This window comes from Pogoniulus pusillus, chromosome 3, assembly GCF_015220805.1.
Source record: "Pogoniulus pusillus isolate bPogPus1 chromosome 3, bPogPus1.pri, whole genome shotgun sequence".
Classification (NCBI taxonomy): domain Eukaryota; kingdom Metazoa; phylum Chordata; class Aves; order Piciformes; family Lybiidae; genus Pogoniulus; species Pogoniulus pusillus.
The window spans coordinates 6,184,528-6,204,085 of NC_087266.1; the positions used below are offsets into that span (position 1 = coordinate 6,184,528).

A 19,558-nucleotide genomic window follows, 5' to 3' on the forward strand; every position below is an offset into this window, starting at 1 on the left:
AGGAAGTTCTTCACCATGAGAGTGATGAGAGACTCGAATGGGTCACCCAGGGATGTGGTTGAGGCCCCATCCCTGGATGTGTTTAAGGCCAGGCTGGATGAGGCTGTGGGCAGTGTGATCTAGGGTAGGGTGTCCCTGGGCATGGCAGGGGTGTTGGAACTACATGATCTTCGTGGTCCCTTCCAACCCTGACTGATTCTATGATTCTATTATATGATTCTATAGAATTATTATTTAATTAAATATAGCTTTATGTTAATGATGACAATATCACAAAGGACTTTTCCACTGTACAAGCAGACCCATTATGATTCTGTGATATTAGCAGTACTGCTGTGTCAGTCTTTGATAACCACATGCTACAAAAACTGTATTTTCAACCTTCCTGCATCTATAATCTTCAGTGCTCTTGACCTATAGCATTTTTTTCCAACTTTGTGACAACTGCAGTTCTGTGTGTCTGCATTCTGTCTCACCTGTCTGATTTCTTCTTTAAGGTAAATAATTACAGTTTAGAAGAAGTTACCCACGAAGAGGCAGTAGCAATACTGAAGAACACCTCAGATGTAGTCTATCTGAAAGTTGGAAAGCCTACCACCATTTACATGACCGATCCATATGGCCCACCAGATATTACTCACTGTAAGTAACTCCTGCAGTTCGTTTGGTAGCAGATATCTGTCTGTCAGATGCTTGTGGTTCTTTCATAGCATGCCCAAAGTACCCTGTTAAACTTTATGAAACAGCTTGGAAGGTTACAAAAATGAAATGGTTATTGCCACTTCCATGTACTACACTCAGGAAATACTGCAAATACTATAACTCTTCTAAAGTAATATTACAGCACAAGTGAAAATGGAGCTGATGCTCTTCTGATTCCAAACATCTATTGTCCAAGTGATCAGACTGAACTGTAGATCTTGCCATAATTACAGTAATAAGTACAGGCAGATATATTTTGAAGTTTGATTAGGTTGGTAGACTGGAGTTTTGTCCACTGAAAAATTGCAACAAGCAGTAAACCATCTTGTAAAAACTTAGTAAAAAGTCTGAGGCAAAGATAGATCTTATTTACTTGCACTATAAAAATCACTGCTCTACTTACAAAAATATCCCTATTTTCTGAGTATATCCAGTTCCCAAGTTATTGTTCCACTTTGCTTTATTCTCAGTTTGCCCATTAACTTTATATATGCTCATGTGCTATTTTTCCACTGAGAACCAAGGCCTTATGTGGCTTCACATTTACTGTGTGAGTTGTTGTGGAAAGAGCTGTTGAAACAATATAGTAAAGCTCAGTGAAGAATCTCATGGGAAGGGAAGATGATATTATTTTAAAGCAAGCCTATTTCAAACAGACTGTGATATCTATGCACTCAGACTTTCTAGGCTCATGGCAGCATTCAAGTAGAAAGACTTGCATGCAAGTGCATCATCAGGACTCCCTAAGATGACCAAGTACAAGTGTGCATGGCTGTGCAGTCCTTATGATACAAATATACTTCTTATCCTGACAACTTCCTCGTTGATGTGGTTTTTGTAGACTTCAGGATATGACAATAGTTAGGATCTTGTCTCCTCCATCTATCTCACCTATGCATGTCTATAGGATTTACTCACTTCTCTTTTGTCTCCTTACCTGAATGCCCAGGGCTCCAATCTAGCCTTTACCATCTGTTAATAACTTGAGTCTCTGTTTTCTTTTTCATGTAGGCTGCCCTGACAAGTTATGTGTAGTTATGTTCTGTACTGGTTACCTGTTAATGAGTCTAGGTGCTATCAGCACATGCAATTCTTACTATTCCTTCTGCCAGCCCTCCTGGTGTCTGCATCCAGCATTTGCATTTTTTCCTTTACAGCAATTTTAGTACTTCAGTGCCACTCTCTATACCTGTTAGTCTGTTAGTCATTACTGAAATCCACCTTTATTTAGTTGTTCATTAGAAACTGTTGGACTTGGGTTAAAGTACCATCAGGCACCAGCTGCACCACCTAAGAACTAGATGGCAGTTGAATTTTTGACAGAAGCTTCAGCAGCATCTCATGCATACCCATCCTAGGGTCACCAAGGGTTAGATAGGCAGCTTTTCCTAGTAAACATTAGAGGTTCTTTTTCCTTCTGCACTTCTGTATAGCATTTCTACCGTGGACTGACAAAGTTGAGGGAAAAGCTAAATATCATAGTATCATAGTATCATAGTATCATAGTATCATCAGGGTTGGAAGAGACCTCACAGATCATCGAGTCCAACCCTTTACCACACAGCTCAAGGCTAGACCATGGCACCAAGTGCCACGTCCAACCTTGCCTTAAAGTGCCCCAGGGACAGCGACTCCACCACCTCCCCGGGCAGCCCATTCCAGTGCTCCTTCTTCAGAGTGCACCATAAAAATAGAAGAGAAGGTTTTGTAACATGCATGTCAGGTGGCATACTCAACCGTGCTGAGGATACCTATTTAGTTAGCAAATGTTCTAACAGATGGCAGTCATGTTGTTCAGCATCAGCCTGATCTGGGTCTTAGCAAAGCCCAAGAAGTAGAAATGCTAAATGTCCCTAGCCAATCTCCTGCTTTATAATACTTGCCAAAATGATAATTTGGATGTTCTAAGCCAGTGTGTTTTATTATGTCAGAGAGTAGATCAGCAGCATATGAAAAGACAGAAGTAATTCCAGAGGGAGAGTAAAGGTTGAAAGGATTTGCAGTAGCCCATCCCAGGCTGTTGGTACATACAGATTCATTTATCCTCAGGGAACCTCTCATTATACCTACACATGCAGAATATTTCAGGATGGGTAATGACCTTCCCTTGCAGCAGTATTTTACTTGGAAACATTCTGTTTCTCAGCATCTGAAAGACTGAAACTAATACTAGAAAATTTGTCTGTCTTCTTATGAGCCATGATTAATTTTTTCACTGCAGGAACATGTGTCATTTGGTTTCCTATTTACCATTTCCTTTTCAAATTACATCAACTAGAGACTGAATACAACTGTTATTATGTCTCTCCAATCATAAATATCCCCAGTAACTTCAGACTACCAAAAAGCAAGCAAGCAATAAAACTCATAGACTCAATAAAGAATCAGACAGCAGAGTTCTGTAATTGTCTTTATTAACCACTAATATGTAAGAGATTTGTATCCACTTTCTATTTAAGTATACAGATTTACTGTGATCTAAGTAGCATTTATGTTGGTACTGAAACATAAACTGTATGGGGAATTTTGACACTTTTAGTAGATCACAGCTTTAAATCTTCACCATACATAATTCTTAACCACACATAAAATTCCTGCTCTTATCCTGCATTGAGCTCTTACTATATTAGTCCTTTTGCTGTATATTGGAGCCAAAAAGATGAATGTGCTTTTAATCTTGTTCCATCCCATTTATAGTTCTTTTTTCAAGTCAGTCTTAACTGAAGAAAATGTTTTCATTTTCCCAAACTGTCCTTTTTTATTCATATCCCCTCTTTAGAGGGGATATGAAATACAGATAAGTACACAAATTAGTAGTAATAGTACTACTATTGTCATAATATTATCATTACAGCTGTTTATTCTCTGTTACATTTTAAGCTTTCTCAGGATTATCTGTTTTGGTCTTATTTACAGCAATGAGAACATTCTAAGTATTTAACTTAAATTTGGTGCTCTTGTGACATCAAGTTAAACATAAAAGTGGCTAACTAAAAATGTTTATTCTTAACATCAGCTTATTCTCCACCAATGGAAAATCACATACTCTCTGGAAACAATGGCACTTTAGAGTACAAGACATCTCTGGCCCCTATCTCACCAGGAAGATACTCTCCCATTCCAAAGCACATGCTTGTGGAGGACGACTACACCAGGTCAGATGCTTCTCTTTATTTGTTATTTTTTCATGACAGCTACAGGGGACACAGTTTGCCTCCAGTAGAATGTGTGTGCACTTTTTGTCACCTATGGTCAACGAGAGGATGAATTGAAACTCTTACAGGTATGAAAACAACTAAGAGAAAGATCACAAGAATGAGTGCTGACCTGAGGTCAATGTTGTCTCGGTGCAATCCTGCAGTAGTGTCTAAACATGGCTGCGTTAGAACAATGCTGGCACTGAGACAAATGTTCTGTTCCTTAACACAATTAGATAGTCTCAGGCTCACTGCATACATGAGTAGATGGACTGTGCACTTGTACCAGTCTCTGACAATATGCTGTGAAAGGTACAGCTTGCTCAGTGAAAACAAAGCTGAAACAGCCTGCAGTTGCTCTGTGTGCACAGTGAAAGGTGACTGTTATGGGGAGGAAACAATATGGGGAAAGGAAAACAAATGTATAAACTGGCTGTAAATAAATACAGGAGGGAAACTGGGAAAAGTTCCTTAACCATTAAAGCAGTTGTAATATGTGAGATCATAGAGGTTGAAAGGGAACTGTTTATGCAGCGACACTTGATGCCTTTTAATTGGCGTTCTTTGATGTGATTATCAGCAACATAACCCTGGATATTCCTTCTAATCCTTTAGGGTTTTTAAATACCCAAAGAATTGTGCCTACTGTAGAGAAGTATGGTGGCAGAAATGTATCTGTGTAGTTGATTCCCAGGTAGAAAAGACAACACAGGAGAATGCTGGAAAGGTTCTTTTGTGTCTTGCATTAGATCAGCACTGAATGTCACTGATGAGACAGTGTGTATTTATCTTTGGGATTTAAAGAGCACCACCATTCACTCAGAAGACAACAGTTGTTAAGTTTGTAAAATGAGCTCTCATCATAATGTCTAGTGTCACAGAAAATGATTAGTTCTTTTTCTGTGCTTCAGTATTTATAAATTCATTGTGTTTAAAGCTGTGAGGAGGCTGTTTCAGTCATCTAACCTGGCCTGCTGTGTATTTTAAGCCAAAGAATCTCATCCAGTTACGTATTCATCAGCTTCATAACTTGCTCATTTGCATTTCTTTTTTCTTGTTGTATATGATTAAAATCTCAAGCTGCTTAACTTGTTGGATTAGACAGATTCAGAGTAACTAGATCATGATGCAGTGTTTAATCAGGACATAAATACATGGAAACCACACCTTGCTTCCCTGTCTCAGTTATAAAGAATTTCTCCTTTGTTTTGAGGATACAAAGCTGACATCGCTTTCCTTGAGCTTATGAGGCACTCATTTAGGACAGATTTTCTCCAAAGGGTTCCAAGAAGTTACTTTTTTAATTAATGGTTAAAAAAAAAACCCTATTTCATTAAGCTGTGCATCAAGGCTTTACCTGGGCTGGTACTGACCTCATACATTCCAACATGCCTGTTTATAGGGAGAATACCAATATAGTACCTGGATTATGATAATGAAGGCTTTGTCAATAAGTTTCTAGTGCTGAATTCTCTCCTGTGATGAGATGCCAGAACCATTAATACTGAGAAACAGTTGGCAAAGTTGAAAACCAGAAAAAGAAAAGCAACCTTACAAGTAGATATTAGCTAAGGAGACCAAGAAGGTGCATAAAGTGAAAGATTTAAAACTGGAAAAGGAGAAAGCTTGGCCTGAGAATTAAAAGACTGCTTAAGAAAACCTGTACAGTAATGGAGAAGTGTCTTCAGATTGTTCTGTGCTTCTTTGTGTCCTGTAACTAATTATTTCTATCAAAATGAAAGATAGGAAAATAAAATTTAGTCATAGGACCAGCCCTAGCCTACTTTTGAGCAGGAAGTCAAAAGCACTCAAAGAACTGTGCAGGGTATGGATTGAAATTAATCAGTATGTCTTTTTGATCAAATGATGAAAGTTGTATTCTTATCTTGATATTTTGAGTTTGTTTTTAAACAAGCTCATTTTCCAGGTTTGGATCCTGACAGTAAAGCAAATTGCTGGCACACTCTGGTTTTTGTCTGAGATATTCAGACATAGAGGAATTGTCAGGGCCACCAAGATGCTCAGAGGGCTGCAGCAGCTCTGCTATAAGGACAGGCTATGAGAGTTGAGGCTCTTCAGCTTGGAGAAGAGAAGGCTTCAAGGAGATCTTATAGTAGCCTTCCAGTATCTGAAGGGGGCCTACAGGAAGGCTGGGGAGGGACTACTGACAAGGTCTTGTAATGACAGGATGAGGGGTAATGGGTTTAAACTGGCAGAGGAGAGATTTAGACTAGATGTTAGGAGGAAGTTCTTTCCAGTGAGGGTGGTGAGACACTGGCACAGGCTGCCCAGGGAGGTTGTGGCTGCTTCCTCTTTGGAGGTGTTGAAGACCAGGTTAGATGAGGCCTTGAGCAACCTGTTCTAGTGGGAAGTGTCCCTGCCTAGAGCAGGGATTTGGAGCTGCGTGATCCTTGAGGTCCCTTCCAACTTAGACCATTCTATGATTCTGTTCTGTGATTCACACCAATGCCCTTTTTTGTAGTATTTGGGAAAAACAAAATATTAATACCCAGAGAAAGTGTTTATATTCTGTGAAATATTTGTTTCCTGTGATCTTTTAACTATCTGTTGGATTGGAAATTAATAATAGCTATTAATTATGACTATTATTTTCTGTGTGAATATTAATTTTTAAATTCATATTCAAAATTTGGGGAAATTCCCTGAAGTTCTTTGGATTTTCAGTTGACAGGAAGCAATTGCACAGAATTAAACACTTTAAACAATCAGAACTTGGAAAATAGGAACACGAGAACAGAAAAAAATCTAACTATGCTTATGAAGTCTTGGCATTCACTCCAGCAGATGTACTCACGACTCTTTTGGTCCCTGAGTAAGTCTCTTGCATCAAAGACACATTTAAACTCATGATAATGATCCCAGGGTAGCATCCAAAATATTCCAGGCAGAAAAAAGAGTTGCTGCTAAGCCACTAGTCTTAGCTGCAACATGTGGCTGCCTTTAATGAGCCACAAATGATGAGAGGCAAGAAGGCTCCATGCTGAATGCAGGAAAGGCTAAATGCAGAAAAGCTGATGCAGAAAGGCAGAGTTTTCTAAGTGATCCCCCTTTAAATACTTCAGTTTGAAAATCAAACTGGCCAATAGGCACCAGCACCATTGTTCTGGCCAATGAATTCAAAGCTCTGTGCCTGACATATGATGCTAAGCCCCCTGGCCCTCAAAGCTTTGCTGGGGCCAAACCCTTATTGTTTGCTCTTCTGACTCACTCCCAGATGCTGGCACAACAGGAGGAGGAGAGCAAGGGTTAAACCAGCCTGGTAGTATTTATGCCCTACCAGGACATTGATATTTCCAGATTAGTGTGTCATCTAATGGAGGGCTGATATCCAATGTTTTCTGTGGCATTGGCACTACTCACAGGAGAGGCTGACTTTGCAAGCATGGCCATCAATGGAAGGTATGCACTGGCAGAAATAAAGGTGTTAAGTCATAGAAGCACAGTCTGAATGCAACACAGCAAGTCAGATGTAAATCTCTTAGTTCTAAACATTTACTTTGACCCTTGAAAAGGAAGATGCTGTTATGAGCTTAATTATATTAGTGGAAATTGCTTGTAAGCTACACTGATACCCAGAATACCAAAGCACAATGATATGAATGTAGTCATAACAAAAAAACAGCACTTCTTGCCATTGCATTTCCTCACTGGGCATTCATCACACAATACAATCTGAGAGACAGCCAAACATGACCCAGAGATTAGGTTTTGTGTCTGCTTACAGTGAATAAGAAGCTCTGACCTTCAGAGGCATTTAACATTTGAACAATGTTCATTTTTCAGATGTCCACATAGCTGTATTCTTACAGTGATTTTTCACTGTTATGAACTGAGTGTAGTGAGGGCACTCTGTTGCAGAGGGGAAACTAATTGATGTGAGATGATATTTTCCCAAATGAACGTTGTTTATTAGTGTTGCTATTCAGTACTCTCACCCCCCACCACCACCACTCATTTTCATCATATTTTGGTCATGGAAACATTCCATGGATAATATCTAGATCCCAGTAACAACCAGCAAAATATATAAACATTAATTGAACTGGAAGAGAAGATTCCCATGGTCAAATGCTGATTGCCCAGTAGATGGGCTCAAGGAGCTCTTTCTGCTCTATGGCAGAAGGCAATAGAGAATTACAAAGAGACATTTAAGCATTTACTCATCAATTCTTATTACCCACTCACAGGGACTAGCCACAGGCCTGACAGTATCCAAATGCTTTCCGGGGACTCTGTCTTGTTGGACATTGAGGCTTGAATCTTTCTGTGGTAAAGGGTTGGACTTGATGATCTGTGAGGTCTCTTCCAACCCTGATGATACTGTGATACTGTGACAATCTCTGGCCTTGTCTCCTGGCTTCTTCTGGATGATCTGTACATACATCCATGAATTCTAAGCAGGACCTTCAGGTGCAGAAGGCAGATGTGGTGCAGTCTCAGCACAATGTCAGGCTGGCTACACAGGCATCCAGGGTCTGCTCCTGGTAACTCGCAGCAGTGGAGTTTAGCAGCAAGCAATAAGGCAGTGTGCAATAGCAGCAGGGCTGGGCACAGCAGAGAGAGCAGGTAAAGAGCAGGGAAGCAAAGCAGGGCAACAAAGCACCTTGTTCACCTGCATATCTCCTTTTATCAATGTGGGCTGAGATTCATTGCCCTTTGGACACAGAATAGCCACTCAGGATGGCAGTTAGCCAAACCTTACCATATTGGGCAAAGCCACAGGCTCACTTTTCCCTAATTTGGGCAAAGCAGAGGCCTTGCACTAGGCAGACACAAGCTAAGTGTGTGCACCTTACACCACAGGACCCTGGGCAGGCCAGACTCAGTGGCTCCAGGTTCTTTTGTGTCCGTTTCCTGCGCTTGCCTCTCTGGTGGAGCAGAACAACATGCCTAGGCAAGGCAGGACATGTGTAAGCCTATTTTGGACCTATCAGGCCTACCACACTCTTTCTGTACAGTGCCACAGGTTTTGCTGATGAGTCTGGCATTAAGAACATACTTGGAAAAGTCTTTGTTACTGATCAGTTTAGAAAGACTTAAAATCTTTTGGGAAGTTAATTATCATATTGATAATTTTAGTGGAACCTATAGATCCCCTGATTGCAGCATTTATAATTAGATTTCCTCACATAATTTTTTATAATTAAGATGATTGCCAACTGCTGCAGTGATATCCATTAAAACTACCTAGTTCCTGCTATAATAGGTTTTCAGGGCTAATTTACATGGTGATCACATAAGGAAATTTATTGCCCTTGAAGTCATAATGTGGTAAAACTTCTGGCAGATGTTCAGTTGTGCCCACTAAAAATATTTGGAACAGTAACTTCTGCACTATAATAGGCTTTAGCAGTTCCATAATTCTGGCATATTTTCATTTGTGCCCACTAAACATATTAGGAACAGTAAGTTCTGCACTATAAGAGGCTTTTGCAATTCCATAATTCTTTGTAACCATGATCTGAGTGAGGTTGATGCCAGGCTTTCTTTAAACTTACTGGCTATAATGAATCATAGAACATTCATAGAATCAAGCAGGTTGGAAGAGACCTCCAACATCATCCAGTCCAGTCTAGCACCCAGCCCTATCCAGTCAACTAGACCATGGCACTAAGTGCCTCAGCCAGGCTTTTCTTGAACACCTCCAGGGTTGGTGACTCCACCACCTTCCTTTGCAGCCCATTCCAATGCCAATCACTTGCTTTGTCCACTTTTCTTGCTTTGATTCTTTGTTTTTCCTGTTTGTTCCAGTTTAAAGGGGTTTTTAACTAAGTCCTTATATTTTGCCTAACAAAAGGAAGTGTTCCTGTTGATAAAAACAGGTAATTTTTGGTTCATGTCTGAAAGACATTCACACTTAATGAAACCATGGAGAAAAAAATAGCTTAACCTGCACACAAAAATTAGAGAAGTAACAAACTACCTTCAGCCACATGTTTTGATGAAGCTCTACATTGTCTTCTAATTACTGAGCTTTTAGAAGTTGTGTATATTATTGGTCAAAAATTCATTTGTTTTTTTCCTTGCTGAATGAATTTTCAAGTCACTCAGAATGGAAGCTTCCCCATCCTGTATTTTTAAAGATTGTCACCTTTTATTTAAAGCAAGTTAGACAATTTCAGGTTAGCAGAATGTAGGATCAAAAGTGGATAAAAGCTGTGTGCCACAAAACTCTATTGTGATGGTTTTGGGGGTTACCCCGCCCCCCCACACTTTTGAATTTGCCCCAGCTAACTCAGACGGACCCTGGGAATATAGATGAAGCAATTTATTTACAGCTAGCAGAATTTACAAGCAGCTATTTACAATATATACAGTTATATACAATTATATACAGTTATATACAAAGGATAAACAATACAAAAGCACAACTCCCCTCCCAGAAACCTGAGTCCCCAGGAGGGGCTCTCAAACCACCCCAACACCTCCCCCCGGCCCCTCTCAACCTTACCCCAGTTCTCAGGAAGAAGAGAGGTGCAGCCAAGAGGTTAGGGAGCAAGGTTAGTAGGAGCAGGGTTAATGAGATGTGACCAGGTCCAAGGCAAAAGCAAGAGTGAGAAACAAAATGGAGAAAAAGTCTTTCTTCTTCCCAGAGTTCTCAGCGTGACTGTGAGAGAAGTAGACACAATTGTTTTCATTTCACTGCCCGTTATCTAGTTCTGTTACCAAAACATTCCAGCTTGCTTCAAACTAGCACAATCCACCCCTTGTCTACTTCACTCAGAGTATCGCTGAGAATTATCCAATCTAATCTAAACCAATATTTACACTAAAACAATATACACAAGTTCAGTTCACACTTCAATCAGATGTAGGTGATTCAAAAGCTCAGAACAGGGACTCCCAGGTGATATTGGGTTCGTGCTCACGTACTGTAGATTCTATCGTAGATTCTCTCAGTATTGGGCGCCGATGTTACTTAGAACAGAAAACTCCTAACAGCTTAATTTAAACTCTCTCAGCTAAGGTTAGATTTCTCTGTGGAATACACTGGATTTCACCATTCTCCTGCATTACCCAGTATGTATGACCAGGACCTTCAGCAGATACCACCCCTCGGACAGGTTTCCCTTCGCCCGAAGGAGAAAATACCCAAACAGTTTTCCCTAACAGATTCTTCTCACGTACAACAGGAACTTTATCACCGTCTACTGTTTGGACCAAATCTGATTGTGCAGGTCCTGCTCTATTTGCTGAACCTCTACTATTTACCAACCAAGTAGCTTCTGCTAAATGTTTGTCCCAGTTTTTTAGAGTTCCACCCCCCATGGCTTTTAGGGTCGTTTTCAGCAAACCGTTGTAGCGTTCAATCTTCCCTGAAGCTGGTGCATAGTAGGGTATGTGATAGATCCATTCAATACCATGCTCTTTGGCCCAGTTTTTCACTAGATTGTTCTTGAAATGAGTGCCATTGTCTGACTCAATTCTCTCTGGAGTTCCATGTCTCCACAAGATTTGTCTCTCCAAACCAACAATGGTGTTACGTGCAGTAGCATGTGGAACTGGATAGGTTTCCAACCATCCAGTGCTGGCTTCTACCATCGTCAGCACATACTGCTTGCCAGATCGAGATCGAGGTAAAGTGATGTAGTCAATCTGCCAGGCTTCACCATACTTGTACTTTGACCATCTCTCACCATACCATAAGGGCTTGATTCGCTTAGCCTGCTTAATAGCAGCACAAATGTCACAGTCATAGATGACTTGGGTGATAGCGTCCATGGACAAGTCAATTGACCTATCACGAGCCCATCGGTATGTTCCATCTCTGCCTTGATGTCCAGATGAGTCATGGGCCCACCGAGCTAAGAACAGCTCACCTCGGTGTTTCCAATCAAGGTCAATGTCAAGTTCAGAGTTGGTATCAGCTTGAGCAATCTTAGCAGCTTGGTCTGCCTTCTGATTATGTTGATGTTCCTCAGTGGCTCTGCTCTTAGGCATGTGTGCATCTACGTGCCGCACCTTCACTGGAATTTTCTCCAGCCGTGCATTGATGTCCTGCCATAGATCAGCACACCAAATAGGCTTTCCTTTCCTCTGCCAACCATTCTTCTTCCAGTCCTTTAGCCAACCCCATAGAGCATTGGCTACCATCCACGAGTCGGTGTAGAGGTAAAGGATAGGCCAATTCTCACGTTCAGCCACATCAAGAGCAAGTTGAACAGCTTTTACCTCAGCGAACTGACTGGATTCTCCTTCGCCATCTTTCGTTTCGGTAACTCTCCTGGTTGGACTCCACACTGCTGACTTCCATATTCGCTTGTTCCCAACAAGACGACAGGAACCGTCTGTGAACAAAGCATAGTTCTTTTCCTGATCAGAGAGATCACCATAGGGAGGAGCTTCCTCAGCACGAGTTATTTTCTCCTCTGGAGGTTTGGAACAGTCTGTGCCTTCCGGCCAGTTGGTGATCACCTCCACTAGACCAGGTCGATCAAGATTACCCATTCGTGCTCGTTGGGTTATCAAAGCCATCCATTTAGACCAGGTTGCATCTGTGGCATGATGTGGTGATGAACCTTTGCCTTTGAACATCCAGTTAAGAACTGGCAGTCTAGGAGCTAAAAGCAATTGTGACTCAGTTCCAATCACTTCAGAAGCTGCTTTCACTCCCTCATAGGCTGCTAGAATCTCTTTCTCAGTTGCAGTGTAATTTGTCTCTGAACCTCTGTAGCAACGTCCCCAGAAACCAAGTGGACGACCACGTGTCTCATTTGGAGCTCTCTGCCAGAGACTCCAAGTTGGACCATTGTCACTGGCAGCCGTGTACAGAATGTTTTTGATGTCTGGACCAGATCTCACAGGTCCTAAGCCCACTGCATGGACTACTTCTCGCTTAATTTGATCAAAGGCTGCTTGTTGTTCAGGTCCCCACTCGAAATTGTTTCTCTTACGAGTCACATCATGCAGAGGTTTGACAATCTGACTGAAACCAGGAATGTGTAGTCTCCAAAATCCCACCACACCAAGGAAAGAAAGTGTGTCCTTCTTACTGGTGGGAACAGCCATGGTAGAGACTTTGTTGATCACATCCTGAGGAATGTAACGGCGACCATCCTGCCACCGCACTCCCAGAAACTGAATTTCTCTGGCAGGTCCTTTGACCTTGTCTCTCTTAATGGCAAAACCTGCTTGCAACAGAATGTCAATGATTTTGTTACCTTTCTCGAAGACTTCCTTAGCAGTTTGGCCCCACACAATGATGTCGTCGATGTACTGGATGTGCTCTGGAGCTTTACCTTTCTCCAGTGCATTGTGAATGACTGAGTGACAGATGGTTGAGCTGTGTTTCCACCCCTGAGGCAAACGATTGAACTGGTACTGGATTCCTCTCCAGGTGAATGCAAACTGAGGCCTGCACTCCTTTGCTATGGGAATAGAGAAGAAAGCATTAGCAATGTCTATGGTTGCATACCACTTAGCCTCCTTCGATTCCAGCTCGTACTGGAGTTCCAGCATGTCCGGCACAGCTGCGCTCATGGGTGGCGTCACCTCGTTGAGGGCACGAAAGTCAACTGTCAGTCTCCAGTCGCCCGTAGGTTTACGCACAGGCCAGATGGGACTGTTGAAAGGTGAATGAGCTTTCTCAATGACAGCCTGACTCTCCAATTGACGAATCAGCTGATGAATGGGCAACAAAGAGTCACGGTTAGTTCTGTACTGCCTATGATGAACAGTTTGAGTTGCAACTGGCACTTCCAGGTCCTCTATGTCATGATGTCCCACAACTGCAGATTCATCAGAAAGTTCAGGTCTAACAGACAATTTCAATTTATCATCCTCAATCTCTACAGATGCTATTCCAAAAGCCCATTTATGACCCTTAGGATCTTTGAAACAACCTTGTCTCAAAAAGTCAATTCCCAGAATGCAAGGCGCATCAGGACCAGTTACAATAGTATGTGTCTTCCACTCTTTACCAGTTAAACTGATCTCAGCCTGTATCTTAGTTAACTCTTGAGATCCACCAGTGATTCCAAAGATAGAAATGGACTCTGTCCCTTTGCAATTAGATGGCAATAAAGTACACTGAGCACCTGTGTCAACCAAAGCCCTGTATTTCCGAACTCTTGAACTGCCAGGCCACCTAATGAATACATTCCAATAGATTCGGTTCTCTCCACTATCCCTTTCCTCCTCCTGGCTGGAGGCAGGGCACCCCTAATGCTGAACATGGCATGTGGGGTGTACACAGTGATTGGTGTTGTTGCGAGAGGAACTGCAACTGTTGGAACAATTGCAGTTGCTCTCAGGAGCTGAAGAAGTGACAGCTACTTTCCTGGCATTATTGCCTCTGTTTCTGCCACTCTGCAGATCCCTGACTCTCTTTGAAAGAGCTGAAGTAGGTTTACCATCCCATTTGTTCATGTTCTCACCATATGTGTCACGCAGAAGTATCCACAGTGACGCACGTGATTGCTGATGTCTGGGTGGAATTTGTCTCCTCCTGGGCTGGAATTGCCTTGCAGGAGGTGGGCGTCTGTTCCTGACAGCAGAAACATGCACCCATTCAGATGATGCAGGAATGGTATCCTTTACCAGATTGGAAATTGAGGTTTTAAGGTCCTCCTTCAGTTCTTTCATGCTCTCCTGAAAACCATCTTTAAGCTCTGTAGTCATAGTCTTTATGGCACAGATTATACCAGAATGTGACAAGCTGTCCTCTATCTGCCTGAGCTGGTCAGTGAATTCACCAACAGTGAAAGATCTTCCATTATCACTCCTTGCTAGAAATTTGCTGGCCAAGATGTTAGCATAGGATGAAGGAGCAAGCTTAATCAGCTTCTTCATGAGACCTGTTCCCAAAGGAATATCATCAGGCTCATGAGTGCCATGATCTCCATAAAGCACTTCCTTCACAGCAAACTCCTTCAGAAGCTTAATTCCCTGCTCAACGGTGTTCCACTTCTTGGCAGCCCATGGCAAATCATCTCGGGAAGGATATCTCATAGCCACAGCCAAGAGAAGGCGTGTCCACAAGCTAACCCTACCAAGAGGACTTGCCAGGTGTTTGTCCACTCCACTCTCCTTAGTGAGTGGTCCCAGCTGCTTGGCAGACTTGTCTCCTACCTGCAGAGCATTAGCACCAATGCCACGGCATCTCACTAGCCAGCTTAGGATTGGCTCACCTGATTCTCTTGTGTATTCCTTCCTAACTTCCCTGACCTCTCTGAGTGGATCCTTTGAGCCTTGGATGTCATCTTCCTCCTCTTCCTCCTGTTGTTCTGGTGGTGCCGGGCCTAACACAATCTTCCTCATAGCATTCCTAAACTCATGGGAACCATCCTCTCTCCTGGCAGCTAACCTCACAGCACTCCTCTCACTTGAGTATTGTTGTCTCAGCACATCTACAAGGTCTCGCAGACTAACTGCCTCCTCCTCCTCTTCTTGCTGCTGATCACCAGAGGTCCCATCTCTTACATCCTCCTGCGAACCACTCTTTGTCTTAGCTTTTGCCTTAGCAGGTGCCAGAAGGGCCTGAGCAGCAACAGACTTGGATGTGTCTGCTGGAGGATTTGAATCCTTAGGGGTCTGACCTGGAGCATTTGAATTATTGGAGGTCTGACTTAGAGCATTTGTATCCTTAGGGGTCTGACCTGGAGCTTGTGAGTTCAAATCTGCCTTGCTTTTAACAGGAGGGTTTTGGTTCTGGTCTGCTGGCTGGGAGTTTGAATTGGCTGAGCTGGTGTCATTAGGATTTGGACTGACTGGGCTAGTGTTACTAGCACTAGTAGTAGTATTAGCATTAGTGGGATTATTTGCCTGTCCTCCTGGGATGCCTGCCAACCCTGACTTGTTTTCATTTTTACTAGGAACATTCTGATTTTGGGTACCTGCCTGTCCTCCTGAGGCTCCTGCTGAACTCTGTGGCTTGTTTTGGTTATCCTTATCATTGTTTACGTTAGTGGCGGGAACGCTGGCTGTGTTCCCAGAACCTATAGAGGAGGGTGGAGAGGCTGGCAAGGGGGAAGCCGATAACTGTGTTCCCTTGTTTTGCTGTGAAAGAGACTGCTTCTGAGACACAGAATTTTTCCTAGCTCTTACAGAAGCTGGTTTAGAATTTTTTACCAATAATGCCAAAATTAATATGAATATTAAAATCATGAGGCAAATATTAAAAATTGTGAGAAGAAAAACAGTTTTACAAGAGCATGTACCTAAGCAAACAGTTGGAATTCCTGTCTTAGGCTGAATCACTCTCATTAGAGCCATATTTAAAGCAGAATTTCCATTGATTGTCACATTATGGACCAGAGCTCCTGTAATATCCTTGGTAATATTCTCAGAGATATTAAAACCAGCATAACCAAGAATAAAATCACCCCAGCTCCAGAACATATCTGAAACCTTAGCTTTAGCCTTATTATAAGCCAGATCAATGAAATAAGCAACAATTTGAGCTTTTATCCAATTAAATGCCAAGTAAACAAAACCAGACCAGAGCAATGCACCAACCAAGTACAATAGCTGCTTGATTAGCTTCATCTTAATTCCCAGAGCTAATTTCCACTCACTGAAATCTCTAGCCCCACGTTGGGCGCCAATTAAAAAATGTGATGGTTTTGGGGGTTACCCCGCCCCCCCACACTTTTGAATTTGCCCCAGCTAACTCAGACGGACCCTGGGAATATAGATGAAGCAATTTATTTACAGCTAGCAGAATTTACAAGCAGCTATTTACAATATATACAGTTATATACAATTATATACAGTTATATACAAAGGATAAACAATACAAAAGCACAACTCCCCTCCCAGAAACCTGAGTCCCCAGGAGGGGCTCTCAAACCACCCCAACACCTCCCCCCGGCCCCTCTCAACCTTACCCCAGTTCTCAGGAAGAAGAGAGGTGCAGCCAAGAGGTTAGGGAGCAAGGTTAGTAGGAGCAGGGTTAATGAGATGTGACCAGGTCCAAGGCAAAAGCAAGAGTGAGAAACAAAATGGAGAAAAAGTCTTTCTTCTTCCCAGAGTTCTCAGCGTGACTGTGAGAGAAGTAGACACAATTGTTTTCATTTCACTGCCCGTTATCTAGTTCTGTTACCAAAACATTCCAGCTTGCTTCAAACTAGCACATCTATAGATACAGTTCACCACCGTGCTGCAAATAGGTCCCTATTTGGTTTAATTTCTTGTAAGAAAAAAATGTTGTTCAGGCAATGCAGGAGATTCCTTGCCTGTGTTGCTGGCAATTTCCTAACACTGCTAGAGAGGAGAATTCTCTGCTTGGCTTGCTCCTTACAAAAAGGGAAGAACTCGTGGCACAGATGATGATAAATAACAGCTGAGGTCAGAATGACCATCGGTTGGTTCAGTTCATGATTCAAAGGAGCTCTGAAAAGGTAGTCAGCAAATTGTGACTGTAAAGTTCAGAAGAGCAGACTTCAGCTGTTTGGGGTTTTTTTTTTTTGAGAACTGCTAAGCAATATCTCTTGTGATGCTGCCACAGACTCTTGGAGTTCATGAATGACAGATGCTTTCTAAGTAAAACTTAGGGAATTCAGGAATAAGCCATCCTGTTGAGCAGGAAGGAGGGGGATTCAGCAGAAGATCTTGGCTAAGCAAAGACGTAGACAAGCAGTGCTTGGCTGCTTAATGACAAAATCAGAAACCTGATTCCAGCTAAGGCTTGCAAGGAAAACAAAAAGTGATTCTGCAGATGTCCTACTTTTGAAAATGAAGACAAAATTTGATGAAAGGAAAAACTGATAAGGAGAGAAGCAGGGAGGAACAACATTGTAATGACAGGCAATGCAGGAAAAGAGGAAGTACTCAGCATTGCCTTTGTGAGCCATTTAAGGGACCAGAAGGTGATTGGAACAGTCAGCATAAATTTAACAAAAGCAAATTATATGTTTGTCCATCCTGGTTGCCTTCCCTGATTAAATGAGTATCTGAGTGGATGAGGGGAGAGCAGTGGCTGGCCTATACCAACCAGTGCCACAGCAGAGGTGCTGCCTGCAGCAGAAATGCCTCTCTGCTGGGTGAAAACAGCTGACTCCAGAGACACACCTGATCCATGCCTTAACACCCACAGATGTGGACCTGGTTTCTGCTGTGGGGCACATGGTGATTCCTCTTCTCCACGAGTTGCCCTGGGGAGTGGCTGCAGAGCTATTTCTCACATCTCTTTTGTGGCTAGAAGAAGCTGTAACACAGGGAGCACCCTTTAAAACTCTTCAAGCAGCCTCTCTTCCAAACACAAGGAACTGGGCTGCCCAGTGAGGTGGTGGAGTCACCATCCCTGGAGGTGTTCAAGAAGAGACTGGATAAGGCACTTAGAGCCATGATCTAGTTGACTGGATAGGGCTGGGTGCTAGGTTGGACTGGATGAGCTTGGAGGTCTCTTCCAACCTGGTTGATTCTGTGATTCTGAAAAAGTGCAGCTGATCCATGGCTGAAAAGAAGACATGACTTGTGAAGGTTTGGAAACCTTCTGCCTAGGTTTTTTGGTATCTCCTGCATTGTATGTCATCAGCCTTCTCTTATTTGCATGTAACAGCAGACTTTGGTAAGGTTTTTGGCATGATCTCCCACAGCACTCTTGTTTGAAAGCTGAGAGTGGACTGGAAGAAGAGGCTGGGTTTGTGACTGCCTCAGTCAATGCTGAAATAGTAGTGATAATTACTGGACATCTTTGAGGTGGTCAACAATGAGCAGAGTAGCTCAGGTTATCTTGGGTGTCAGTGAATATCTTCATCACTGACCTAGATCATGACAGAGAGTGCACCCTCAGCACATTTGCTGAGGATAATAAATTAAGGGGAGTGGTTAATATGACAAATGGCATAGCTGTATTCCAGAGGATCTTGATCTACTCAAAGACTGGGCCAGGAGAAACCTCATTGAGTTCAGAAAGAAGTCTGCTCCTCTTGTAGAATGTGAAACAAGCATCTGAACTGCAGCTTCACTGAAAATAACTTGGAGGTCACAGTGGATGCCAGGGTGGACATGGAACCAGCAGTGCACTCTCACTGCCAGTCAGGTAATCAGCATATTGGGCTATATTAGGAGAAGCGTGGCCAGAGGAAGAAGAAGAATGTCTCCAATTCCCATTCTTCTACTTCAGGAGGGCTGTACTTAAACAGAAGGGTCCAACAGATTCTTGAAGTTATAAGTGACATAGAGCTTAGAGGGATGTTGAGGGAACAGGGTCTTTTTTAGTGTTCTAAAGAACATTAAGGGGCAATCCAAGAGCATCCTGTAAGTACACAAGAGCAAAGATGATAAAACCAAACTCTTTCATCAGGTTCCTTCAAAGGGTTGAGAAATATGCACCTGTCCCTGAGCTCAGCTAGGGCAGGCTTAAGTTTTTAGTTTGTGGGAGGGAGTTGGATTTTTTTGATTTTTTTTTTCCACTTTGCAAGAAACTGAGAGGGGCCACAGCTGAACCACCTAGTGAAGTATTCAATACCATACTGATATCATGCCTGTTATATAAGGGAAGGGCTGGCCAGGGCTAAAGTGGGGGCTTTGTGTATGTGCAGTGGTAGGGTAGGGTCAGGTGGATGGTCAGTGCTCCATTTTGATTCATTTTCTATACTATTGCATTAGTATTGTTGTTCTTCCTGATTGTTGGATCTCTTGGTGGTGTCCTGTTAAACCTTCCTTATCTTAGCCTACAAGGTTTTGCCTTTTTC

At 42.5% G+C, this 19,558-nt stretch overlaps 1 protein-coding gene across 24 annotated transcripts in view; it reads left to right on the top strand.

The window, feature by feature from the left end:
• Window positions 1-19,558, top strand: part of DLG2 (discs large MAGUK scaffold protein 2) — a 1,415,634-nt gene that overhangs the window by 1,041,799 nt on the left and 354,277 nt on the right. For all 24 annotated transcript variants that reach the window (XM_064169211.1, XM_064169239.1, XM_064169248.1 and 21 more), the window contains 2 exons: window positions 498-642; window positions 3,719-3,857. In XM_064169211.1, the coding sequence (XP_064025281.1) occupies window positions 498-642; window positions 3,719-3,857 (284 nt within the window). The remainder of the gene's footprint in view (window positions 1-497; window positions 643-3,718; window positions 3,858-19,558) is intronic.